Below are 27,332 nucleotides of genomic sequence, written 5' to 3' on the forward strand. Positions count from 1 at the left end.
TGTACCCTTGAACTAACGCTTGACCCTCAACTTCCTTTTTTCAGAAAACTCAATACCTTGCAATAATAATCTGATTTTCTCCACCAGTAAACAAATGAGCAAAAGAAAAAAAAGAAGAGTCGAGCAGTTGTGTTTTCACTAATTTATGAAAAATTTCTCAAAGGAAAAAACAAGTTGAAGGATCACAGTGCAAGTGTACAAGACATCTGATACAAAAATCACAATCCGAAGCATCTCATTGGTTCATTTCTCTCTGTGAAAAACTGTCTGTTAGCGTTGCATAGCTGTTGGAATCAAACTGTTAATTACTGTGGAAGCAAAGTCAGCGTTAAAGTCTGCAGTGATGGAAAAAAAATTACACCAGGAGGTCAAAGGTAATATTAGAGCGGGTTTACGATTCTCTTTTTCTTTTTAAAAACTCTAAAATCCCCAGAGTGCAACACTGTGCGGGTCACTCTAACTGTTACACAACCAAACCACGAAGAGCGTCCAACCCGGCTTTACTTTCTATAACAGGGGAATTTACACGTCTAATTGGCGCCGGCGCATCTCACTTAGCGGTCATTGCGCAATCACAGAGTCACCAGCAGCCGAGTGTCCGTTTCGACAGACAGATGCGACTAATCCTTGACGTCTATTCCTGGACGGAGGGACGACGAAGACGTGTTTGGGTTTGAGATTTGTCTTGATCGGGAGGCCGGGTCGCGATCAGAGCGCCGGATAAAATAAGGCGCAGGCTGAAAGCTGATCCGAGAGGGGCGGGGTCAGCACACGCCGTGAAGATCCACACGACGAGAGAACCAAAAGCAACTGAAGCTGTGGATAAAAGCGATAAATGGATCCAGGTGGCAACATCTGTATTTGTCAGCGTATTTCCACTGAGAAAAGCTTTGAATTTAGGCAAACCAAACAAAGAGCTAAAACTCATATCCGTACACAGCTACATGCATGACAGATACTCATTCGATTCTATTTAATTGTGTTTGAATGTCAGCAATGACAGCTCAGCCCATCAAAATAATTCATACTGCTGGAAGATTTAGATTTCAAATTGTTTCCATTCATCCAAGACGTTTGTTTGTGACAAGAAATGACACAAAAGATAAGAATGAATAAGGAGGGTCGTTTTTTAAAGCAGCCTTTTAGTTGTATTTTATTAAAATAATCTCAGTGATCAATGGAAAAATATTTAATCGCTGGCCAACTTTTTGTATCTTCCCAGAAGTGTTTTGTTGATCGATCTCCGATAGGCTCCAAATCTTCTGAGTTTGGTTGTCCTCCTTACCATCACCCTAATCTTAAGGTCCCCAAACTTTAAAATAACTTCAAGTCAGTGGAATTATATTTCTAAAAACGATCAGATTACTTTAAACCTAAATCTACTAGGGTTGTGGATAATTTAGGATTTAACTGTACATATTTCTGAAAACACTATTCATCTGTGCAAACTTTGCAAAAGTATTCACACCGCTTACATTCTCACACAATTTGTCACAATACAACCACAAACCGGTTAGGTGTGAAGCAGAGTGAAACATGGTGGTGGCAGTATCATGCTGTGGGTTTAGGACAGCTGGCTGATGGGTAATAGTGGAAGAAAATCAGAGTCCAACAAAAGATTTGAGACTACAGCACAATAAATAATTTGTTCTCACGGAAAACCCAGCAGATTAAGAAGCATATATTTTCATGTGTTTAAAAATGGCCCAGTCAAAGTCCACGAAAGCCAAACAGTAATTTATGGCAAGATACTTATTTGATTTTCTATTTAATTTTGAAAATTGATGTTCACAATCACAAAATGTATACACGTTTTTGGTATAAAAGTCCAATAAAAATACATTGACGTTTGTGGCTGTATGACAAGACGTGAGAAGTTCAAGTGGTATGAATTTGTTTTGTAAGACTCAGTCCAAAAAAATAAATAAATAAATAAATAAAGATAAAAATCTAATGGTTTAAGAGGATTATAATCAGGCAAAAGCTAACAGATGAATTTGGTTGATTAAACTGGAAACATGACGGCTCTCTTGTGTATCTGGAGCTCATTGCAGCTTCCCTTTTCTCTGTCCAGGATTCTTTTCAGAGATATATATATATATATATATATATATATATATATATATATATATATATATATATATATATATATATATATATATATATATATATATATATATATATATATGTATGTATAAGGTCAGAGGATGAAAGAGTATTTCGGTCACAACGCCTGCATTCTTCTCAGTTAAATTCTTACACACAAAAAGGTAAACGTAAAAAGACGATTTAGTCAACACAGCTACATTTTTAACCAATCCGCCTTTGATCGATTGCCGTGAAAAACAAAAATCCCTTTAATTAATTCTCGCCTCTTCTCATTGTTCACCACTAGATGTCAGTGTAGGCTCATTCTCCTTCGAAGCAACAGCGCCCTTAAACTTTTGTTACAGCTTCAGGCACTAACCAGAAGTCAAACACATATCTCTAGTGTAAAATAATAATCATCATCAAGGCACCACTTAGTATTTTTGCAATCTGCTGGGGTTTTCCGTGAAAACAAATTATTATTTTACTGCTTATGAGCAGCTTCATGCTGGTTCTACATCTACTCCTATCGGGATTCTTGGCAAAATATTTTCTACCCAAAACATTGTTATAAAGCAAGGAATTATTGCACATTTTATGTCTAGTCAAATTTGCCTCTGAGATTACCGCAGAAGGTCCTTCTGGCATTAAAGCATTTTTTTTTTTTTTTAAATTGTAAACTAATATTTGTTAAACTGCTTTGATTGTTAGTGAGCAAGCTAGGTAAGTGGCTAGGTAGAACTCAAACTAAACTAAAAAAAAAGAAAAATACTCAGCTGTGAACAGCACTACAGTGCATGAGTGGAAAATTTAAGGTCACGCGTAAAAAAGACAACCCGCCGAGGTCCACTTCCCTCGGGTCGACGCGAGTTCTGCTGCAGGTAAAGATGCAGAACTAAAACTTTCCCACAGGAATACAGACTCTGTATCCCACTGGACGGCTCTAATGGAGGTCCACAGATGGATCTAGAGTCCATCTGCTTCAGCTCACGGTCTTGTTGCTGGACGAATCCATGGAGGACAACAACAGGGTCTCGTTCTTCTTGTTGTCCCTCGACACGCTCTCCGCGTAGGGGTGTTTCCTCTTGTTCGACCGGTCCATGCACCTCAGGAGTGCCTTGACGATGAGGTAGAGCAGCTCGGCCACGTTCAGCACCATGCAGATGGCCGAAGAGGCCACCATGAAGATGGTGAAGACGGTCTTCTCCGTCGGTCGGGAGATGAAGCAGTCCACCTTGTTGGGGCAGGGCCACTGCTCACACTTCACGAGCCGGGGCATCTGGAAGCCGTTGTAGACGAAGTACAGGGCGTACATGAAGCCGCCTTCAAAGATGAGGCGGAAGAACAGGCTGCAGGTGTAGGTCCACCAAAGAGGGCCCGTGATGGGCAGACGCCTTTTTTTCAGGTTCTCCAGGTCGGACTTTTCAGTGTGGTTGGAGGCCAGAATCGTCCTCTTGTCGCCCCGCTTCCTGTACGCGACGTGCATGGCGACGAGCAGGGCCGGCGTGGAGACGAAGATGAGCTGCAGGCACCACAAGCGGATGTGCGACACGGGGAAGAAGTGGTCGTAGCAGACGTTCTTGCAGCCGGGCTGCTGCGTGTTGCACGTGAAGTCCGACTGCTCGTCGCCCCAAACGCTCTCGGCGGCCAGCACCAGGATGGTGATGCGGAAGATGAAGAGGACGGAGAGCCAGATCTTCCCGAGGCTGGTGGAGTGTTTGTTGACGCCGCCCAGCTGGGCGTAGAGTGCCCCCCAGCTCATTGTGGTGACGAGGACCGTGGAAGCTCCAGTAGGGGTCAAAAGAAGGTATCGGCTGAGAAAACCCTGCTGGCGTACTGAGCTCACTCAGAAAACGCGACCTGTCCTGATGTCTCTGACGACTGTGTACAAAAACAAAAAAACAGAAAACATTATCATCATCATCACGGGGAAAACAAGACGGCCTTCAACAGACTTTTAGACATGTAGGAATGGTGTATTTTAAAGTCAAACTATCACAACTTCAGAGAAGTAATGTCTCTATATGACAAAGCTAAGCTAAACAGTTTGACTTTTAAAGCTCGTCTTAAAACCCATCTATTTTACTTGGCTTTCAACTCCAGCGGGATCTAGTTTTAAATTGTATGTTTGCTTGTTTGTTTTTAAACTGTAAGAGTTGTTTTTTAATTGTTATGTTGTGTTTTATTGTACAGCACTTTGTATCAGCTTTGGTTGTTTTAAAGTGCTTTATAAATAAAGTTGGTATGGTATGGATGACAGTTAGCTTTAGCAACGAGCATGTTATAAAAGTAGCAATGGTGCCATTTCACCTCTAACGAAGACTTTACAAAGATTAATTTCAAAAAGACATTTTATTTAAATGTTGTTTTATATTTATAAGAACAAACTGCACTATTATCAAAAATATAAAAGCTTACTACCTCAAGTATCTTGGTCATGTGACCGTCTATGAGCTCGGAAATCTGGATATTGTTCACAGCTTGTTTACATCGTATTGTACCACACTGACACACTTATTATAACAAAATACTTCCGATATTGAAAGTAGCTTATAACGACGCATTAAGACTTTTGTTAAAAAGTCCCACATGGACCAGTTTATGTCAAGAAATTAACCTATTTTCAGACTAAACGAGCCTAATTATTCTATTGTTGACTAACGTTATATGGTGCAGTAAGACATACGTCTATATTTTAGAAAACATTGGTCTGCCTCCTAAAAGATTAGGGATCTTTTTATGTATTTTTATGTCCTCTTACCTTCTTTATTATTACTATTATTAATTTATTTATGTCATTTGAACTGCGAGTCTGTAATAAAGCCTAACTTGATTTATTGCTTTTCTATTTTCTCTCTCTTCTTACCAAAAACTGAATGATAAAAGTCGTCAGTCTGGTGCTTTGAGCTCAATTATCCTTTTTCTTTTTTAAAGAAAAAAAAAGATAATCTACAACTGTATTAAGTCAGAAGGAATAACAGGTTTAAAACATGGTTTAAAAAAACAATATTACACTCAAAATTAGTTGAGCACTAATTGCGTATTTAACGAGATCTACATTAACTTTCACGGTTAACATTACAATACAAAGTAATACTATTTCGTATTGTAGAACAGAATCCTACCAAATATACCTTCTCAATCAATAAAATGTTGATTAAAAATGATCAAAACAATTTAAAATGTGTGACAAAACAAAGATCCAACCTGCGTTCCCCACACTTACCTTCCTGTAAAGTAACTTTGCCCTTTTTGACCTATAAATTAAGATGAAAGTTTTTCCCATGAACAAGGAGAAGTAGTTGGTCCTAATGTCCTGCGCGGCCCGGCAGAATGAAGAGTGTTTGCGGACGAGCGCCGACGCGTCTTTGCGCAGCGCTGAGTGAGGCGCACCTGTGTCTGCGGAGGCTTTCCATCATCCTTTCCCTCTTGTAGACCGGGAGGGACGGAGGGAGGGACGGAGGGAGGGAGGGAGGGGCCAGGCCGAGGCTCAGGGTGGGGTCAGAAACATCTGAGGTTCCAAGAGATTCATGACTGATAGGAACAGCTCCACTTCCTAATCATTTAACTGGGTTGGAATATTTGTAGACTAATTAAATTAAATCCAGCTGTATCCATTTGGGGATCGCCTAACCCTTTTAGACACTTTTGAAATATTTAATATTTTTACCTGTGGTACTGCTAATGGCATCAGGTTTCCCAAACGTCCATGAAGACATTTAATTTCTTATTGAACCTTTAAACAACTGAAAATTTACACATGGACTATACAATAGGAGCTTCTGTCCAAACTGATGGCAACATGCTTTAATTTAACCGCAACATGGCTTTAGTTAATACAAGGTGATACGTCTGACTACTTTTCCTTGTGACCCTTGGATGCTTGGGTTATTTGTTTTCATGTGTCCTGGCTTATTTATATTTGTTGCCATGTTGTTTCTCCATGTTTATTTTTGTTCCAGCGATGTTGAAGTGTCAGCTCCTTCCTTTGGGTTTAGTTACTTAGTTTATTTTTGTGTTTTGCTCTTTGTGCATCTGAATTTAGTTCCCTTAGGTCAATGTTTTCGCCTTTGTTGTCACGATCCGTGTTTCTGTGTGTTTGAGTTTTTTCCTGTGTAGTCCGGTTCCTGTGAGTCTCAGTCCTGTCCTCCCCGTTGATTGCTCCCCAGGTGTGTCCCATTCCCCTGATTACCCCGTGTGTATTTAAACCCACCTGTTTTCTGTGTTCCTCGTCGGGTCCTTGTCTATGTCTAAGTTTGTCTACACTCTCCAGTCGAACTGCTAAGTCCTGGTTTGTGTTCGCTCGCACGAAGTCCTGTTTATCAGTTGCTACCGGTATTTGGCCGTGCTGCCTGTGTTTGGACTGTTTGAGCATCTTCATCATTAAATATCTTCATCATCAAATATCTTCATCATCATCACTATAACCTGGGTCTCAGCGTCTCTCCTCACCACCAACAACCCCACTTCATGACATTTGTTTGTAGTTTCTTTCCGTCTTAGGCCAGCTTCCTTTGTTTTAATTAGTCTCTCTCCCTCAGTTCCTGTGCTTACTGCCCACCGCAGCTGTCCCACATCTCCTCGGATTAGTTCACCTGCCTCCTTTGTCATCTTCCACCCCCACCGCCTCAGTCTGTCAGCTCTCTGGTTTTCACTGAATCTTTCCGCTACATCACCTGTTCTCTCTCCTGCTCTTCCTGCAATTTACCTTGTAAGTTTTTGTTTTTTGTTATTAAAATAATGTTTCAAATTATATATGTAGCATAATATAACCACTTTCTTCAACGTTAACCCTGTTGTGACAAATTGACTCGATGTAAAACAGATACAAAAAAGATTAACACAATGTTTAGATCAGGTTCATGTAACTTATTCTACTGGTCTTCTCTAAATGTAAGTTTTTTGGCCTTTGCAGTTAGTCACTTAGACTGAGCTTTGCATCTTAAATGACTCGGACGAGTATTAAAAGACCAAATATGCAGATAAACACATCACTGGCTTGTCACAATAAATAATAAATCATTTAATCACATGATAAATTAAAATAAACTCAATAATTTTCATTTGCTAGATTTATTGCTTTTTCTTTTCTCTCTTTTTACCAAAAATTGAATGATAAAAGTCGTCAACCTGGTGCTTTGAGCTCAACTATCCCTTTTTTTGAAAGATCATTTTGTTTACAGAGACTTCATAATTCATTTTATTTGTTTCTGTTTTCTTTATTTTGAATATCTTAAATGTCTTCCAGTTCCAGTGTTTAAATGTTCATTAGAATTTAAAGTTAATCTTTGAGAATATATTCTTGCATTATTATGCCATTATTACTTGACAATGGTCTCAAAACAACAATATTATCATTTATCGCAATAAGTTCTGGAACAATTTATCGTCCAGCAAAGTTTGTTATAGTGACAGGCCTGCTGTGAACAGGAGTGCCGTCATGATCAGTCATTTCTGCTCCTTACTCTCAGCCATGATTCAAACATCTGACGTTTGGACTCTGCTTAGAAATCTCAGTGAAACTAAAGATTTCATGGAAGCAGATAAAATGATTTCAAAACAGGAAATCCACTCAAAACTCGTGGTCCACTCATTTCCTGCTGTCCCACGCAGCTCTGTGTTGATGGAAACTTTGATGAAAAAAAAAATCAGCTCTGCACAATAGCGGTCTTCTTAAAATAAAATAAAAAAGTACAATAAAAGAGGCAACTCTGGAATAGTTCCTTAGTTTTATTTGTCAAAACATTGTCTCACAATTTGTCTTTTGATTCTTCCTCACATTAAGTGTGATTATTTTTACCTGCCAGGTTAACAAAAAAAATCTACAGATTTGAGAAAACTAAAGCAAGCTCACAAAATTAATGTCAGCATTTTGAATGCTGAACAATTACGATTAACCCCAAGAAATTATTTACAGAGAAATCTCACAGAAATCTTCAGAAGTTTCATCTTATCAGTCGCATTGATTGACAGTGGAATAAGGCGCTTCCTGATTTCAGCAGTCTGTCTTAACTCTGGCCTTCGCTCGTTGAGCTCAGTGGTCCTTCTTTAGCTTAGCCAGGTGCATGAGCAGCAGGTCCCTCCTCTCCTTCCTGGCTGACAGATGCTGCTGGTCGCTGGGAATAAGCTCACACATCTCCTGGAGACATCAGCAGGGGAAACGAGTGAGAGCAAAGAAATGAAGCGTGTCAGGCAGAGTGACACGGCCTCGACCGGACATGTTGGAGTTTCTTCTGTACCGGTTTAACGACAACAGAGGAGCTAAAGGGCTCAACCGGTGGACAATCAACCAGGTCGTCAAAGGTAGTGTCTGTGTGTTAATGTGTGTTATTCTGTTAAAGTGTTAAAACCAGGGTTTTCCAGAAACCATGCTGGCTTCCACTCTCACACAAATACATTGTCACACAGGACAGATAGTTTGTTACAATCACCATCAAATCAGACTGAAGGATTTTTTCCCTTCCTGCTTAATTAGATCAATTTAAACTATTCCAGCTTCATTGCAGCTGTTTTCAGCCTTAAAAGTTAGACAACTGTGACTGCCAGGGGAATGTCTGTGCAAGCAGGAACTACTGGCTTTCACCAAGTCAGAGACAAAAACATCATCAACCTGCTTTAACAGGAAACAACTACAGATTACCAAAAGGTCAATAAGTAAATACTGGCAGAGTTTTACACTCAGGTTTCTGTAAATGAGCTTAATGTGTCCTATCTTGACCTTCAGCTAACGCCAGCGAAGGTTCCTCCAGGTTACCTTAACGACACGCTTGGCCGGCTCTCCGAAGAAGTCCGGGACCGGCCCGAAGGAGCGCAGGAGCCTGGCTATTCCCTCCCCGTACCGTCTCATGTAGTCCTCCAAACCTGGAAGAGGGGACAGTGCCGGGAATGAGGAGCGGATCGGAGGGAGTGGGGGGTTTTCATCATATTGTTAGACTTAACACAGGCATGGCGTCCGGGGCAGGAGGGCATCACCGGCTCACTGCAGGGCAACAGTGACAAACCACTTTTACATCCCACATATCAGACATTTCTTTTATGACTGGACAGATAAATAAATTAAGATATCTGTAATTATAATTTTGACAGGTCAAAAATCCTTTGAATATATTTCCAAATGAATTAGAGACGTCTGAAACGTCCAGACAGCTTTTCTATTTAATATATCCTGAATTAAGATTCTGGCTAGTCAGAATGACATTATGGAAACCTTGAAAAATTATTACGTCTTGTCGAAATGTCCCAGATTTATGCAGCATTCTGAAATTTCAATGAAAAATTAAAAACTTTAACAAATTAAAAAAGATTTTTTGAAAATTCTCCATGATCAGTGGCGGTTTTTGCTCTTCAAAGAAAAAAGTTTTGTTGTTTGTCAGAAGAGAACAAATGGGAAATTCTTTACCGATTTCTTGCAGCAACCTTCAAGTTCACAAAGTTCACATTCTCTGAACGTCCCAATAGGCTCTTTCTGCATTGTGGCGTCGTTCTGACAGTTTTATTTCCGCAGACAACCGTTTGGACAGCTCAGCGGCAGAACCAGAGGACTTACATGTGATTCTAAAAATGTCATTTTGACTTGTCATTATTATGTTGGATGTGAGATCCGTCAAATGACCAATCCGGTGAGATATCCTGACTCGTTAAAATGTAATTGAAAATATGTTGAATTATTCTTACTAGTCAGAAACTGATATCTTAAATTAAATATTCAGGATCATGTATATGTACTCATATCCAGTCAAAACACGTGTTTAGACACCTGGAATGTATTTTCAGATAGTCAGATCTATAATTTTATGTCAAAACAGTCCGCCGCTATGGGAAGAACGTAATATGAAACCCCAATTGGAGTTTGCCAGAAAAAACACAAGAAGAGATGAAAATTCAGCTCTATAAAGGGAATTTTAAATATCTATAAAAACCGAATGTAAATCAAATATAACTTATTTCAGAAAAAAGAAACAGTCTAAAAAAAAGGTCTCCATCAGGCGGAAAGCTCAATGTTAAATGCTTTACTAATACGTCTTAAGTCTCCATTCATCTTATTTTAACTTTCAGAAAGATTTAATGGAGTCATTCTCTCATTTATTAATCTTTAATGACTAATTCATGATGAAGTCAGGACACCATTTGGCTAATGAATGATTTAAGTGCTGATCAAACAAACAGTTACATATTAATAGGTGTGAGTTGTGCATCTGTTTCTCTATAAGACCTGTTATACGCTGAAAATGAGCTAAATTTGATAAAATGCTTCAATCCATCTGGACAGCTTCCACACATGAAAATCCATAACCCTGAGCTGTGGTTTATGATTATCAAGCTGGTTTTGATCTAAAATTTAACGCCAACGTCGTGAAAAAGACTCGGCTCGCTTGTCTAAATGTCTTCGGAGCTTCAGGACTCCTCAACACGACGCAGGCTTTGTAGAAGCGACAATAACGAGGTAAAAAGCATCAGAGGGCAGGCGGGCGGTGTGGTCTGTTGACATTCCTCTGATAAGGAATGCTGCTGGAGAGGTCTACATGTTTGAAGGGGAAAAACAAAAAAACCCTGAAGGAAAACTGGGGGCAAAAAAAAAGCAATGTGTCCAAACCGCTTCAGACTAAATTAGGCCGGGTGTGTCACCAAAAAAAAAACAAACAAAAAAAAAAAACACTGAAAGAGTCTCACGCTGGATTTTAAAGTTGATCCAGGCACGGATCGTCTTCTGAGTTACTGCTCCCGTTCAGTCGAGGCTTTATTTCTACGATGTGAAGACAGTGCAGCCTGAGAACCGCGTTTCTCTGTCTGATAATGTCCTCCTGCTGAACCCTCCCGACACATAGCACTGCGGCGCGATAAGTGCCATCCACAGTCAACTAAACATCTCGCTGTGACGAGAAAGGGAGTCCACCCCACCAGGAAACTTCACTGCTATTGTCTGAATTTATCAGACAATAGCAGTGTTAAAACCACAAAAACCACATGTTTTTGTGGTTTTGTGTTTTGTCTGAACGTGCAGCACATTTCTGCAACTTTATATTTTACAGTTTACAGAAACTTTGTGTTCGTCAATGATATATAATCCACATACATCGAAGTGGTTTTATATGATGCAAAACGATGCAAGGTGAATTAATACTTTGTGACATTTCAGTTGTTTATCTGTGTCTTAAATTTTGAATTTCCCATATTACAAAAATGTCGAACCTTGTTGCTTTTTCCGAGGACTGTGGTTGTCTGTAATCAGGTGGGAGCTAACAGCGGCTACAATGTTTTCAACATATCACAACAAATGTCTTTTCTGTCCTTGGCTTATTATCTTCTTTACTCTTGGATAGTTTATAGCCAACACTAGTTTTTCCTGTTCATCTTACGCAGATGCTTCTGATGGAAAAGTTACCCGCATCTTTCAAAGGAGCGTGGGGTACTTCCTTAAGGCTAGTATCAGGGCCTTTTTAGAGGACTACTCCTTTAAGGAACAATGTCCCGCTGTGTGAGTTAATAGTTTACAAAAGCACTCAGGTAGGGCCCGGAGAGACGGCGAGCCGGAGTATCTGATTGGACGGATCTAAGAACTTGAAAGACAGACCTGGAGCAGGTCCGAGCGATCTTTTGAGAACACGATACGTACGACTGCTTCCTGAGAAGGAGAACTAAAATCCGTCCCGTACTGTAACTACATGTAGAGTTGGCACCTGGTTTGAAGGCCGCAGTGAGAGCTGTGTGAGTTTTAGATTACTGGTGTGAGGGAGGGCATTCAGCTACCCATCAAAAGGCAGCTTTGTTCGGCCAGACTGTACTTTATCTCTGTGTGTGTGGAGTCAGCCAAGGATACTCTCTGGGTTTCACACTCCCCTTTGATATTCTCCATCACCGTGAGGTTTCGATCGCAGTGCAACACACACACACACTGCACCGTCTCACATGGTGCGGTACATACATGTGAGCCGCGTCACCTACATGAATTACGTGAATTCCCAGCAAGTAGCCTTGACCTCTACCTGTTTACAGATGAGTGAAACGTGGAATTCAAACTTCAAAACGCATCACTGGCTTGATCACACAGCCAATCTAAACCTAAAGGAGGAAACATTACCTTCAGGTGCGTTCAGGTGCATCGTTTCCATGGGACCTATAAAGGCGTAGCGCATTCCCAGACCCTCTGACATCACCAGGTCGATATCCTTCACTGATATCACACCATCCTGTCAGAGGAAGACATAAAATGAATATGTCATCTACATAAAACTATTTGGCTTTAAAAATACATTTATACAGCGGATACACTTCCTACCAAAACTATTTGTGGGTCTTTAGGGTTTTTATGTCGTAAACCAACACAAAGTAGTGTTCTTCGACTAGAAGAGAATTTCCTATTTGTTAAAAAAAACTCAGTCCGAGTCAGATTAAGGAGAGAATCTGTGAACAGTAATGTTGAAGTCTTGCCAGAGATTCTCATCCTAACTCATGAATATCCTTTGTATCACTCCATTGTAGCTCCGGCTGTTTGCATTGCCTGGTATAGAGTTCCCATTAGTTCCTCCTGTGTTCCCATTTGCTCTGATCAGCTTTCCTGGTCCCTGTTGAGCAAAACCTTCCCCACATCATCTCACCAAGGGAATGATGTGTTTAGGGGGATCTGCATTGTCAGCTTTGCACCACACATAACGATTTGCATAAGGGTCTAAAAGTTCCAGTTTGGTCTCATCTGACTATTTTTCAACAATGACGTTTTGTTAGTCATTGCCTTCCTATGAAATTCAACTCGATTCTCATCTCCCTTCAGTGCTCTGACTTGGATTTGTCTCATTGAGCTCAATTTCTCTGGATGCAGTTCATCCTGACAGGAGGAGAAAGATGAGTTATGAACAATGACATTAATTTTCTTTACTATTTTTGAACTGAAGCCTACCTATGGTTGTAGTTTTAGCAATGGTAGCATAGGAAGTGAACAACGATGTCCAGTCAGTGTTGGCCACACTTCCAAAATGATGAGCAGTTAAAGTCAGAGCTTCTCTCTTTGCAGTGGTTGTTTAGAGCGCACGCAATTTCCGGTAAGCTTCATAGGATCAAACTGGCTTATTATATACATCACAGCCAAATGTTAGCAAATGTGTAAAATCAGATCCAATCATTGAAAACTTCAACAGAGTTTATGTCTCCAGGAAACAATCGTTTGTCAATAGCAGAGGGTCCAGACGCTCTGGATTAACCTAATCGAAGAACAAGGTTTCATTGGCTGTAGTGGCCTTTTTTTTTTTTTTTTAGGAAAGAGGGTAATGAGAGAGGGGGGAAGACATGCACCAAAAGTCATCAGGTCTCCTTATGTGGATTGTGCTTTGCCTCTGTGCCACCACAGCACCCCAAGGCCCTGGTTTTTACTGGGGCTAATTATGACTATGTTCTTGCCAAGACCAGATTTGTGGAGTACGTAGCTAACAGTTACCCGGCCAACAGATTCCTCCACCTGAAGTATGTAGCTCTACAGCTCCTTCAAAGTTACCACGTGTCTCTATGCTGCTGTTCTGAGTAAGTGTCATCTTAAATGGTTTTGGTAAGTTTGCAGTTGTGACATTCTTATAGATGGTTGACCAGAGATTTATTAGATACTAAAGGCTAGGAAATCACTTCATAACCAAACTCTGGTTCTCTGGACTTCATACTTTACAAATACGGTGTCTTGTGGTAATTTGTTGAACTTGATTTTACTTTATAGCATTAGTGTAAAGTCAACTGAAAACAAGAGAATGCCACACATTTCAGATTTTTATTATTCTTCATTACTGTTGCATCCCTTTCCAATTATACACAACGTTATGTTTCTCTATCACATACCAAAAAAAAAAAAAATAAATAAATAAATACATTGACGTTTGTTGCTGCAAAACGTAACAAAAAGTGGAGAGGTTTCTGTAGCGCAGAACAAGCCAACGCGTTGCAGAGCTGGATGGCGACGACGCCACGAACAAAGCAGGGTGTCAGATTAAACTCTGAAGAGGCAAGAACATGTTATTTAGAGCAGCCCAACAAAGCTGCAACTTTCTATCTCTAATGTCTTCTCAGTGCCATATTGTTCCTGATCTCGTCTTTAAACACTCTCACTATATAGAGTTTCTCCAGCCCAGCAGCTTCTGTGCAGGGAGGAGACAGCTGAGGATGGAGGGATGGAAAGAGGGCCAGACGGAGGGAGTGGTTCAGGTATCTCTGGGTTTGAGATGCCTGTTGGCTGACCACAGAGGAAACAGATACAGAGAGGTGGAGGAACGGGACAGGGTCGCCTTTGTTTGGCCCCTGCGTCCAACAACGGCGCTGTTATCTGAGAGAAATGGGGTCTTTTCTCTCCAGTAATCACTGGGGGTAACGAGGCGCTTTCTCAGCCGCTCTGCTTTCCACCGCTGGCCTCGACTCAAGGCCCCGTTTTTTTGTGTGTTTTTTTATGGGTTTGTGTGTACTTTGAGGGGCGAGGGAGAGTTGTGTTACGTAAGGAGGAACATATAAGATTGCAACCAGAACGGCGTTCCTGATAATCGACGCAGAACTTTGCATCCTGTTTGAGTTTTTTGTTTTGTTTCGCAAACCCAGCAGCTTTTGTTTTTGTACTTTTTACAGCTCATTCTATTTCTGATGAGGGTTTAAGTAGGGAGTATCAGCAGAAAGATACAATGTGTGCTTTTGCTATTATTTTTGTCCGCCGCCTTTCTACTTTTCCTTCTTCCTTATTTTTTTCCAGGTTTTTTGTGTGAAACAGGCTGATGAAGCCTACTGAGCAACAGCTGCTCTGTGAAACTAATGTTTTCTGACTGCAGCGACTGGTGATGGAGTGTTTAGCGAAACTACAGAGCTGCATTTAAAACTGCATTGAGAAAACATCTTGGAACTCCGTGAAGCTAAAAGAAGGCTAAATATTTCTATTTTGAAGCATATTTTGATAAAGTTTCTAATAGACAGCAGAGGTCAAATAAGTTTTATATTTGACGATTTTATTTTATATACCAGTTATTTGTAACTGGTATATAAAAAAAATATACCAGTTACAAATAACTGGTATAGTATGCACTGTATAAATTTACACACTTATACATACAGAACTTCTTCTGTTTTTGCTTTTTTGTCACACTTCAATATTTTAGATTATGAAACCGATTTTAGCATCATATTCCTATTTTATGGCATTATAAAAGTTAGTTGACCACTAGTAAAGTGTTGTGACCTCTAGTGGCACAATCTGTAAATTGCAACCATATCCGCTCTCAACAGCCGTTTTTTTTCTATATGAACTTATATTATGAGACATTTACCATAAATTTCTGCGTCTTACACTCAGTAAGACACTTGATAATGAAAACAAACCAAATCGCATGAAGGTCGACACCAATTAAACCAGCTATGAATTTTACGTTGCTTTTCTGATCATTTTAGTAAGTGGAAGATGAAATACGCAAATTCAATACAACAAATTTTCTAAATTTTAGAATTAAAAATAAGTGAATTTCAACTTTGTTAAGTATCTTAATGGGCCACTATTCTGTAAAATCTACTTTTTTAAACTTTACGTCATGTTATAATGTTATTCCCTCATCAAAATCATATCTAGAGTGTTGATTTGATTCTTTCAGGCATGTTTGAGAAATCCTTTAATCTCCATGGCAACCGTTCAGCTGTGCAAAACGCCTGGTTGGACCTAACCCCGCCTTTGAGGCACAGCTCCTCCTCAGAGCTGAAGTTTCTAAACTTCAGAGCGTCTGAAGCTTCAGAAAGAGCAGGAGCTTGTTAAAGAGACAGAGGCCCTATTTCAAGGTGTTAAATTACAAAGTGACATTTTTTTAAGTCATATTTGATATATGCAGCATTTTTATAACAAGTTAAGGCGACATTGTTACTTGATCGTGATAAAAATGCACTATATGCCTGGAAAACACATATAGAGCGATTCAGATATGAATCATGTAGCAATCCTGACTTTTAAACTTCTGTCAGCAGTAAGTCACAAATACAATGGTGAGTAAACATCTTCAGCCCTCCTGTGTTTCCTGTGACCCAGACCTTTGTCTACTCCTTTTGTGACCTTGAGTAATGTTTGCTCAGGCCTGACAGAGGCTTGCCTTATTTTTCTGCCTTCTTGTCTTCTACCTGGAAAATCTTGCTGAAGCGGTCTGCAGCGAATGTCTCTCACATGCCGCTGCGTCCGGCAGCAGCGGACGTGACAAAAACAGCTAAGTTGTGCCTCCTGCTTGCATTAATGAGGCATATGTATGCAAATCAGCTCAATTAGACGCTTACTGTGCTTCCAACACATGTTGGCAATCGTTGAGAAGGACACAGTTTCCCCTCATTTGAGCTGATTTACAATGAGAACCTGTTTGACTGAGCCGACAACACAATGAATCTGCTACGAGCCTCAATTACTTTATTTGTTGTACAGTAAAAAAAAGTTGAATACTCATCGGTTTGTTTTTATACTTTGTTAAGCAGAACAATAATTTCAGTTCTACATGATGCATGGTGTTTCTGAGACGTTTCATACATACCGATGTCACGCAGCTACGCCTTGTGTGGATGCACGTCACTTACAAAACGTAAAAAGGCCACTAACATTTTGAGTGTCGACAGCCTGTCCAGGGTGCGCCTCATCTAGTGACTGGAGGGACGAGTAGGACTCGTTCCAGCCTTCACTCACACAGCTGGAGAGTCTTCAAAAGTGAAATTTTTGAAGTGGCAAAAGTGAAAAGTGACAAAAGTTGTGCAAAACGCCTTTGTCGTAGACAAATGCCACTTTGTCTATGTCTATGACAAAGTGGCATTTTGGCTTGCTGGGGCCTCGGAGGTCACCCTACCCGACATAAACCTGAAAATAAAGCGATGACGAATGTCATGATCGTGAAATCTCATGTGACGAATGCACAGATCAGGAGGGAGACGCTCAGCTGTAACTGCAGTTGAATTTCCTTGAAGTAATTATCTGTGCGTTAATTCCTAGAATAAAAAACTTGACTCCCAGCACCTGTTCGTTGGGTAACGGTGACTAACACACATTGCGTACTCACCAGACTGCATACCTCCGCGTCTCATCAGTGGGATGATGAGCCACTCATTCATTCAGTGACTCCTCAAAATCTCACAGCTGTGAGGAGAGGAGGAACTTTGCTGCCACTTAAAGACGCTGCATGGATAAACCTCAGGAAGCTCAGTAAGCAAAACCTCCCAAGCGCTCAATCGTAAAAAACAACAACAAAAAAAATGCAGTCGAAAGAATGTCAGCGAAACAAGCTTGAGTTCAAAAGGTTCAAAGTTCAACAATAAATAGTTTGGAATCCGAAGCAGCAGTAGTACTGACTGCTGTCTCTCAAGATTATTTCATATCTAGCCGCTCTTTAGGAGAAACGACATTAACGCAGCGGCACATTTCTGCTAATCTGCTTATGGCAGCGCTAACGTTTTTGCTTAGCGCAGGAAACCACTTTAGCACATCTGCTAACTTTGAAAACATTTCCCGGTGGCACACTTCACCTTTCCTAATGCTGCAGTTTACTTGGCTATTTTATAAACTTTCAGTTGAACAAACGTAGATGTCTCTGCTGACGTTTTGTTTTGTTTGCACGCTCTTATTTTGAAGGGGGCGAAAACTATTTATGTTTACTTTCTTCCGGTTTCTTTCATATTATGGGAGGAAGGAACTAAAGGTCGTCATTTATTTAATATACAAAAGAAAGTAGGAAATATGGAAATAATTGGAGAAAATCGAAAAGAACAAGTAGTAATGACAAGATTGAGGATCAGACATACCGGATTAAATAAAACATTACATTTGATAGGTAAACATCCAACAGGTAGTTGTGAGTGGTATGGATATGGAAACAGTAGAACATGTAATAATTCATTGTGAAAAATATGCAGTAAGTAGAGAGAAGCTAAAACAAGAAATTATTAAATATGATATAAAGACATTAAAACTCAATAAGATATTAATTAAACATAAAATAAATAAATCAGTTATTAAATTTTTGAAGGAAACAGGATTATTTATAGGAATTTAGGTCAAAGGGAGATACTCTGGTCCACACTCCAGCATAGTAGATGGCGATAATACATCTTAACGTTAGATGTCACCCGCCAGTAAAATCAGAAGAAGAAGAGGAAGAAGAAGAAGTTATACTCTGTCTGTTCCACCTTGTATCCCTGTTCTAGCCGAATCATCTGTGGGAAAAATCTGTTTTTCACTGGAGTTTAGGAAAAGCAATGAGAGAATATGCAGATTGTTCCAAGAAATTATTGTTTCTCGTCCAGCCATAACATTTTACTGGAGCCGTTATATCCCAGATATTCACTGGAAAACAGTTTGGATGATCCCCCATAAATATTTAATTGTAAACAAGGTGAAGGAAGTGTCATTTAAAATTCTCCATAAAATTTACCCTGCTAAATACTATATGGTAAAATATAAAAGCGACATAAACACTAATTGCAGTTTCTGTGAGGGCCATCCAGAAACTGTGACACATCTCTTTTGGCTCTGCCCTTTTATACAAAGGTTTTGGTCAGAATTTAGCAGGTTTATTATTGACCATATTTTAAAGAATTTTTCCTTATGCTGGGAAAATGTTTTATTTTGTTTCTATAGATTTCATAGAAAGGATGCTAATCATTTCTTTATAATAAACTTACTAATACTCTTTGCTAAATTTTATATTCATAAATGCAAATTTTCTGATAAAACACCTTGTTTCTCTTTTTTCATTAAAGATATGGGACTATATATCAAATCAATAACAGACTCTACAAATGAAAAGGCTCAAAGGACAATCTCAATATGTACGTCTTTGCATGTTCTTATCTAATCACCCCTGGCTGTGTTGCTTGGCTGTTGTATTGTGTTGTATACTTCATTGTATAGTAACTTCATTTAAATAAAGTTCTTTGAAAAAAAAAAGAAGAAGAAGAAGAAGAAGGAGTTTCTTTCGTACCCAGAATGCATCGCTGTAGAACTACAGTTTAAAATCGACTGACATCCAGAGCGCTTTCTGACCGAAGCCCTACTGCGGTCCATTAAACTGTTGCAGCTCACAAAGTAAGTTCACCATCGAGAAAGAAATATCGGAGCAATATCTCAAGAAAACAGCCAAGAAGTTAAAGTTTGGGTTCAAATGACAGATAACCACCACATTAGTTAATACATTGGTCACACAGGTTAAGACATTTTTGTGAAGAAAATGTCTTGACTTGAAATAACAAGTTGTTGCTCTAAAATAACAACAATAGAAAGCCTCACCCTGACACTTACTTACCTGGACCAACCTCCATGACTCAGCAATAATTGCAGCCTGAACTCTGTTGACTGCAAAGCCGTCTATCTCCTTCCTCAGCAGGACGGGCGCCTGGCCGACCTGAACCAAAACAAACCGGAAGTCAGGCAGGAGAGCCACAGAACCAAAACCTGAAATTTAAAGCTTCCTATAACCTCGGACGGTTAAACTGTTTGTCAGGGATTTTGCATTTTCCTTCAGATTTACCTACAAGAAGTGACAAAGACATTGCATGTCCCTACATTAATTTTTCCAGCATATGCATAAGGTCCATTTCACTATTGTCATAATTAGAAGTGAAGGTATCCACGGTTAATGACAGAGAAATATGGATGGATGGTCAATACTTTCACAGATTAGGCAACATGTAATATTTATCCACAGAGTTCATCTAATGGTTTAATACACCGATAAGGATATGGACTTAAAAATGATCACGATGTTTTGAGGTATTATTCTGATAATGATAAAAATGATGACACTATTTATTAAATCTTTTTCAGGTAACTGTTTGGCTCTGACTGCATGACACAGCAGTCACGACTCCACAAACCCAGATAATGATCTTTAAAAAGATCCCTATTTGTAACACGCTTCTTTAGGACAAGAGTGTGATTTGTATCACTAAACTGCACATATGTTCAAATTTACTCATACTTTCATTGACCAAACAGTGGAGAAAATAGTGAAACCAACAATCTCTTGGCAAAATGGACAGGTTGTGGATGTTTTAAATATAATCGATTGGAATTTATGGTGACAATTTATCATGACAGGAAATTTGTCATGATAAAAGATACGTTAAGTGTCCACCCCTGTTTAGTGGTTTTATGTTCTCAGGAAAAAAAATGACAAAATTCATGAATTCCTTCTTCAGAGTACATCCTGCAAACCTCAAGGCCTGGCCATGAAATATCAATGACACATAAAGTTCAAGACACTTCAGTACCAGATCAGCAATAGCAGTGTGGACGAACTGGTGTAGAAATTCTTATAAATACATAAAAGACAAGTAGCAAACCCTGAAAATTATAAAAAATAATCATAAAACTACAAGCTAAGCACTACAAACCCAATAAAGACAGATTTAGGAGTGGACTAGACAACAGGTAAAAAAAAATAAGTTAAGATTCACAGGAAAGCTCTGGCTTCTGGGAACAATCTCCCAGTTGTTTCCAGGGATTAAACGTTATGAAGTTTGAATTTTAAGTCCTACAAAGTCCTTCTTTGAATCAGTGATTTATTGGTTATGGATCAGCAGCTTAAACAGGCATTTTCAGCTGTCATGTAGGAAACGACTCAGAACCATCAATCCAACCTGCAGCGCTGGTTTGATGTCACAGCCCCATTATACCAGCCAGTCATTTCATCATCCCGACATGTTCTAACTTCAACACTCCACAGGAAGTTTAATCTGTAATCTGCACCTTGGTCATCAGAGAATGGGCGGCGTCCATAACGGCTGCCACGGTCTCAGGGTGAGGCACCAGCTCGACCAGTTTCACGTAGTAGGGTGGGTTTACCTGGAGGGAGAGAGACACGAACGAGGAAAGCTGATTAGGTCACTAATACATGGCATGCCAGGCCACAACATGACACAGCATAATCCTTTTATCAGAATATATGGTCACAAAATCTATTGTTGTGGAAAGATACTGCAACATCTAAAACTCGTCAATTTTTATGCTTTTCTGGAAGACGGTTGATTTGTTTCGCTTTGTGTTTGTGGTCGGAGATGGAAATACAGTGTTTTTTTTTGTAGATAGGAAAAAAAACGCAGATGTTTTGAGATTAATCTCAGAAATGTTTTGGAAGCAAAAATACAAGGAGATTTCTGGGTTTGAAAAGTTGTGAATTTGCGAGAGAAAACTCACAAATTTTCAAGTTAATCTCAGAAGTTTTCTAGAAAAAGCATGGCCATTTCTGAGTTTGAAAAGTCAAAAGGTTTCGACTTTTCACACTCAGAAATTTCCATGGTTTTCTAGAAAATTTCTGAGATTAACCTAAAGAAATTTCTGAGTTTTTTCTAGCAAATTTTAGACTTTTCAAACTCATTCATTTTCTTGTTTTTTCTCTAGAGAATGTCAGTTTTTTGGCAGAAATGTACTCCTTCTTTTTCTCTTTTCTATCCACATTGGCCCTAACACGCGTCATCACAAATTCTCCGATGCGCCCGTCAATTAGTGCTCTTTCTGTTCCAGCGGGTTTTCAGTCGGTTCTGTGTTGGCACCGACCGGATGGGACACGAGGCAGCGGCTTCTCTCCTGCACTTTGGCGAAGACGCTGCTGGGCACCAGGCAGGAAGTGGAGCTGCTCAGGATCACCGCTTTACCCACGAAACGTTCCACTTCCTGAAAGACGCTCTGCTTGACTTCCAGCTGCTCGAAGACGCACTCCTGGAACGCAGGAACACACACGCAGATTCGTGACTGGACGAATCATTTACTGCAGCACCTTAAACTAACATCCTCTGTTCTTACAGATGATGCCTTTTCACAGATTCGTTTAAAAAAAACAAACTGAAAAAAGGAAACAAAGGAATAACCTTTGTGACTGTTGATACAAAAGACTCAAAAATAATAAATTAGTCCACGTAACACTGCTTACACACACTAAGATTATGATACAAAAGCATATTCACTGTCACCCCGAGAAAAATTTGTCTCGGACGTAAAACGTCCCACGCTTAACAAATAAGACAAGAAAAATACAATATAATAAAATAAAATACAATATCTGTTGTGTTTGTCATCACAGAACAACTAAGCCATGCCCTTAATATATCTTTAAAAGACAAAAACAAGGTCATTATCAACAGTTTCTCTCTTTTTCATCACATATTTGACATTTATGCTGCATAATTTAACTGAAAAAACAACCAAATCTGTTAAAAGGAAACAATAACAAGTATTTTTGGATTTGAATGTGAAGGAATAAAATATCTACAGTGAAACACAACGGAGGGCAAATATTGGGGATAAAGGGTTAACTCTCGCATCATATGTGGAAACGGTTTTGAAGTTATTTGACTGGTTTAATACAAAGGAAACTAAACTGTAGTTTTTTAACGTTTCTTTGAAGTGATTTTCCACTTTTTCATTCTCTTTCACGTTAAATCCATGTGGATCGTTAATCTTAGTCCCAGAGTTCACAGTTCTGTATAAAGACTCAGAAGAGTTTAGCAAACTCCACATTTCAGCTGTGATCCAAACGCTCCTCTTTGCTGCCGTTTCTACAGGTGAGATTTTACACGTCGCTGTGCTTAATGTGCAATAAAAATAAATACGGATCATTGAGTCAAGAGCCGGTGGGTAAAGCAAACAGGGCTCCGTGTCAGATCATATTTACACTCCATTTAAAAAGAAAATCATGGATTACTAGTTAAAAGGTCACAGACACATTGATTAACCTAAAAAGTCAAGTTATAAATGAGAAAAATGTTTGATTAATTGTACTTGGTGTTAAGAGTGGCACCTGTGATTTTGTAGAAAAAATAATAAATAAATAAATCCTAATGTGGAATTATTTCCTCACTAAATAAAAGTGCTCACATTAAAATTGAGATTTTTCAAAAAATTTTTCAATCTCTATATTTATTTAGCCCCAAATATGGATGTAGACAGACAAATCACAAGAGAATAATATTTAGAAATGGATCAGCATCATGAAACCTGTGCATTAAATGTCCTGTAAGTTATTAAACGATTCTAATTAATCTCTTGTTTTCAGGTTCACTCAGTCAGCATTCAGGTTTCAGTGACACACAACTATAAATCTGTGTCATAGTTACACAAGAAAGTCACACAAGAAAGTTGTGTAACTTTATATAAAGGGAATCAATGAAAGTGATAATAATGGTAATACAAAATATAAAAGGAGATGTTTTGAGTACATGAATCAATTTGTTATGGATATGAGGATTTAAAGTCATGCTCCACTTACAGATGTTAATTTATCACATTTATTGTGATACATTTTTTATCATGATAAAATTTAGATTTCAGTAAACTGTCCATATTGTCAGAATTTTTAGATTTACTGTTAACTCCACTGCTTTATTTTTTTCCAATGAACGTATACATAAATATCAATACATTTGAAAATATGTGCGTTGTTTAGTGATACGAATCACCGTTCTTTATGTGACCGGTGTCCTAAAGAACCGTGTTACAAGCAGGAATGTTTTAGTGTATTTGTGTTTGTCTCTCATGCTTCCTCCTCTCGACTAGAATATGTGATTGACAGGGAAGCGAACCGTCGGGTAGCTTCATGTGGTAAGAACACAGGAGGTGGAAACGATACCAAAAAAGAAAAACATTGTTTTGCGTCGTATTTCCTTGTCTACGTTATTTCTTGGAAGGCCGCTTCAGTGATGTGAGCTGTGATTTTTTTTCTCTTCCTCTGATCATATCTGCTGGGAAGAACAGCATCATTGTCTTCTGGGCCTCCTTTGGTTCTTTGTTTAAAAAAGGTCAGCTTTCTATCCGATTCCAGGTGACTGGTACAACATTTAAAAAGGGTTTTAGTGCTGATTGTAGTTTGGGTTCCTAAGAGTGGCGGGGGGAACAAAAGGAGATTAGGGACTTTCATCATCAGGAGGTCAAAGTGTGAATTAAAAACCTCCTGTGTGTTAAAGAGCAGCATAAAAAACAAGAACAAAAAACTCCCTGCATTTTGTCTTTGCTTTAAAATGCAGGAATCATTTGGTCAAACATCAGACTTTTCTTCTATTCAATAAATCCTTCAAAACAAATAACTCACAGCATCATCCACCTACAAATGCAATTATATTCATTATTTGAGTTCATTACCTGTACACACACAGATGTTTGAAAGTTTTTATTTTTGTTAACTGATGATTTTCTGCTCAGAACTCATAAAAAACATGACATTTAAAATTAGGATGTTACATTATATCAATAAAAAAATCTATTTTAAAAACAGAAGTGTGAACTTAATGAAAAGTATATTTAGTACCTGCTTAAAAGTTATTTTCAAAAGCTACATTTAATCTGACAAATGAAACTCTTCCTCGTGTTCTGATTGATTGAACATCGCTTTAGACATTTGTGCCTTTTATCTATCTGTCTATTTTCTGACATCATGTGATTGGGGAATAAAACTGGAACACAAATATTTTCCCCCACTCCATTTTCTTTTTTGACAAACATTGAGCAGAAAATTTGAGAGAGCAAATTCCACATTTTTTTGTTTTTATTTATTTATTTTTTGCATTTGAACTCAATACTTTGTGTGTTTTAGCTCATCTGACATGTAAGAGTTTACAATCCTTGCATCTCAGTTCTGGTTTTAATAAATAGAGACAAACAGAAGCTGTAACCAGGGCAGGATGTGATGTCACTGAGAGCCTCCAACCGTCCTCTTTTTCTTGTTTACGACAAAAAAAAATCTGTAAAAGAAAATAAAACCCTGACGCAGTTCAAAGTTAAACCGGGCATATTTTTTTTGTTGTTGTCAGATTTCTCTGAAGTCAAACTGAAAACTGTTTAACTCCACAGAGAGAAAATGAGCTCATCCGAATGAGTTTGTAGCCTTTAAATCGCTGTCAGACCTTTCTTGTTTTTATGTTGCTGTTTTGAACATTGAGGTTTTTCTGCTCATTTCCAGTGAACTGCTCCTTTAATTAGCAACAGAACAAAAACAAGAAAAAAAATTATTCAACAAATACTCTTTGCTTTGGTTTTAGGATGAGTAGAGTTCAGAAACCAAATGTGTGTATGTATATATATATATATATATATATATATATATATATATATATATATAAAAAAGTCATTTTAAATTTTAAATGGATATTGAGTTGATTGAATAAAGAGCAGGAAAACAATGTGCTATTCTGCCCCCTTCAGTATAATCAAGGCAATTAAAGAGCCAGGATGTTTTACACTGAACTCAATGATCTCAGTTTATTTAAGTAAAATTAAGATGGCACTAATTTCTTGAAACAATAGATATCGTCGCTGTCCAATCACATTCAGTTTGAAATCGGCGCAGCATTTCCTCCTCGGTTTTGAGGAAATGGACTCAGACTCGTCTGTTTGAGTTACCTGGACGAAAAAGGCTCCCTCCAGTGCCGGGGCCAAGTCTTCGTAGCAGGAGAGCAGGGCGAGTTGCTGCGCGGCGCTGAGATCCCCCCTCAGCATGTGGGCCTCTTCCAGCTCCTCCGTCTGCTTCCTGAACCCACGAAGAAATATGTCAAAAACTTCCAACACAACCAGACGGGCTTCGGAGACGATGAGAACAAACTCTCTAGGCAGCATTTCTGTTGAACTTCCTGGAGAAATTGTTAAAAAATTTAAGCTATTTCTCAATGCTCTCCAGCCTAACGACAAGGATATAAAATATAGTTTATTTAATGGATAATCTAATGTGAAAAAAGGAAATCTACAGAGAGAATTCACATGTTGCATATAGTAACTGCTAGTATTTAAGATCTCTTCTTACTCTCTTTTGTTACGCTGTATGTAATGTTGGCTTTTAGCAGCAAAGATTTAAAGAGCCTCACAAGACGAACATATTCTATGCACATTTGTAAGTCACCTGATCTCCGTGATAGCCTTTGCAGCCTGCCCTGGTTGGTTGTCGTAGATCTTTACCTGGTAGCCTCCACTGATGAACACCATGGCCCAGGAGCGGCCAATCAGACCGCTAAACACGTGGAGGAAGAGAAGAAGTGTGAGAAAAAAATAATTGAAATTTCATCCTGTATAATCTTGCGCTTGATTACATTTCTTTAAATTGACGTATCAGCGAAGTTAAAGCATAGTGAGTACTGTTTATTCTTGAGACTAACTGCTTGAACATATAGTAAGCTTCTGTTTACCTTCTTATGTCTAACTTAATAATTGCTAAAGATATTTTTGATCTTCTGAGAATCTCTAACTGTATAATTTATCTGAGTGCCCTAGACCAGTTCTTCCAAAAATAAAAAATAAAAACAAGTACTGCCTCAGTAAAAAAAAAAAAAAAAAAAAGTTAAAAAATATTTCTAGCTGAACTTATTTCAGGCACATCTGAGTCTCCAAAATTGATACATGAACTGAAGAAGACTAAATGCTGAACCTGAACCAAAAAGTAATCACTTATTTATTTATTTAGTTTACAAAAGGCTATCTTAGCGCTCCATATTTACTATATTTATATGCAAACTGTGAACTTTTATAAGCTTCCTCTTGCTTAGTGCAACTGCTGACTCTTCAGCTAAACATGACTTTGTGTTTACGTAACAGGTCAAGAGAAAGGTCACTTCAAAAGACCACCACGTTCAGCTGACTGCACAGAAATACTGATCAGGGTACAAGAAATGGGTTAAAATGTAAGCCTATCCTTAAAGGGGTCACAGAATACAGACATGTAGTCAGCATGGCGGCAAATTGATTATAGTACTGCTGCAATCATGTTTGAAATAACAACACGAACAACTCTAGCTGCAAAGAGACGCAAAATATATATTTTTAAAGTAGCATGCGAAAGATACATGCAAGCATTTAAAACTATGTGAAAAAGCAATAAACTGAAGATGCAGACACAACCTGAATAACATCCAAACTGAACCAGAACTTTAGAGCTGTTGTGATGTTTCTGCTGTTTGCTCACCTGCCGATCACAGTGATGGTTTTCAACTCAGAAGTGCTCATTATTTGATATTATGGTGGTACAAAAACAGAACCGAAGTAACTGTGTTACTACATAAAATCTTGCACCGCCCCTCTGGAGTCACGCTGTCTGAGGTGTACGGTAGCCCATATGGACAAACATACTACGGCAAAGTATTCAATATTAAAAAGATGTAATATTTTTGGGTAAAACGTCATTATCAAATAACTAACTTGATATTTTATTATATTATCGTTTTATGGCTTAATATAAATCAATAAATACACAATTGAACGCTAAATAAAACAGAGTGAGGTCGTAGCTTCCCAACGTATCCTAGCAACC

The 27,332-nt window shown here is 38.7% G+C and overlaps 2 protein-coding genes across 2 annotated transcripts; both read right to left on the minus strand.

Moving 5' to 3' along the window:
* Positions 1–127: 127 nt before the first annotated feature.
* gjb8 (gap junction protein beta 8) lies at positions 128–5,485 on the minus strand. The gene is made up of 2 exons (XM_014967533.2): positions 5,315–5,485; positions 128–3,969 (listed from the first exon to the last, which is right to left on the minus strand). The coding sequence occupies exon 2, from the start codon at positions 3,848–3,850 to the stop codon at positions 3,071–3,073; it is 780 nt and encodes a 259-aa protein (XP_014823019.2). The 5' UTR covers positions 3,851–3,969; positions 5,315–5,485; the 3' UTR covers positions 128–3,070.
* Positions 5,486–7,800: 2,315 nt separating this feature from the next.
* Positions 7,801–27,109, minus strand: cryl1 (crystallin, lambda 1). The gene is made up of 9 exons (XM_014967530.2): positions 26,988–27,109; positions 25,932–26,039; positions 25,439–25,565; positions 21,605–21,766; positions 20,798–20,893; positions 19,353–19,451; positions 12,167–12,275; positions 8,843–8,949; positions 7,801–8,227 (listed from the first exon to the last, which is right to left on the minus strand). The coding sequence occupies exons 1-9, from the start codon at positions 27,026–27,028 to the stop codon at positions 8,123–8,125; spliced, it is 954 nt and encodes a 317-aa protein (XP_014823016.2). The 5' UTR covers positions 27,029–27,109; the 3' UTR covers positions 7,801–8,122.
* Positions 27,110–27,332: the final 223 nt, after the last annotated feature.

The sequence above is a fragment of the Poecilia mexicana genome, unplaced genomic scaffold (genome assembly GCF_051168715.1).
Source record: "Poecilia mexicana isolate PSO_F unplaced genomic scaffold, ASM5116871v1 scaffold_2, whole genome shotgun sequence".
In the NCBI taxonomy this organism is placed as follows: Eukaryota; Metazoa; Chordata; class Actinopteri; order Cyprinodontiformes; family Poeciliidae; genus Poecilia; species Poecilia mexicana.

Coding starts and splice junctions, on each gene's coding strand:
- gjb8 (XM_014967533.2), bottom strand. CDS start 3,850: ATGAGCTGGGGGGCACTCTACGCCCAGCTGGGCGGCGTCAACAAACAC.
- cryl1 (XM_014967530.2), bottom strand. CDS start 27,028: ATGAGCACTTCTGAGTTGAAAACCATCACTGTGATCGGCAG. Junction 19,452..20,797: donor CCCATTCTCTGATGACCAAG/GTGCAGATTACA, acceptor GTTTTGGTTCAG/GTCGGCCAGGCGCCCGTCCT. Junction 8,228..8,842: donor CGGCCAAGCGTGTCGTTAAG/GTAACCTGGAGG, acceptor TGATGTCTCCAG/GAGATGTGTGAGCTTATTCC.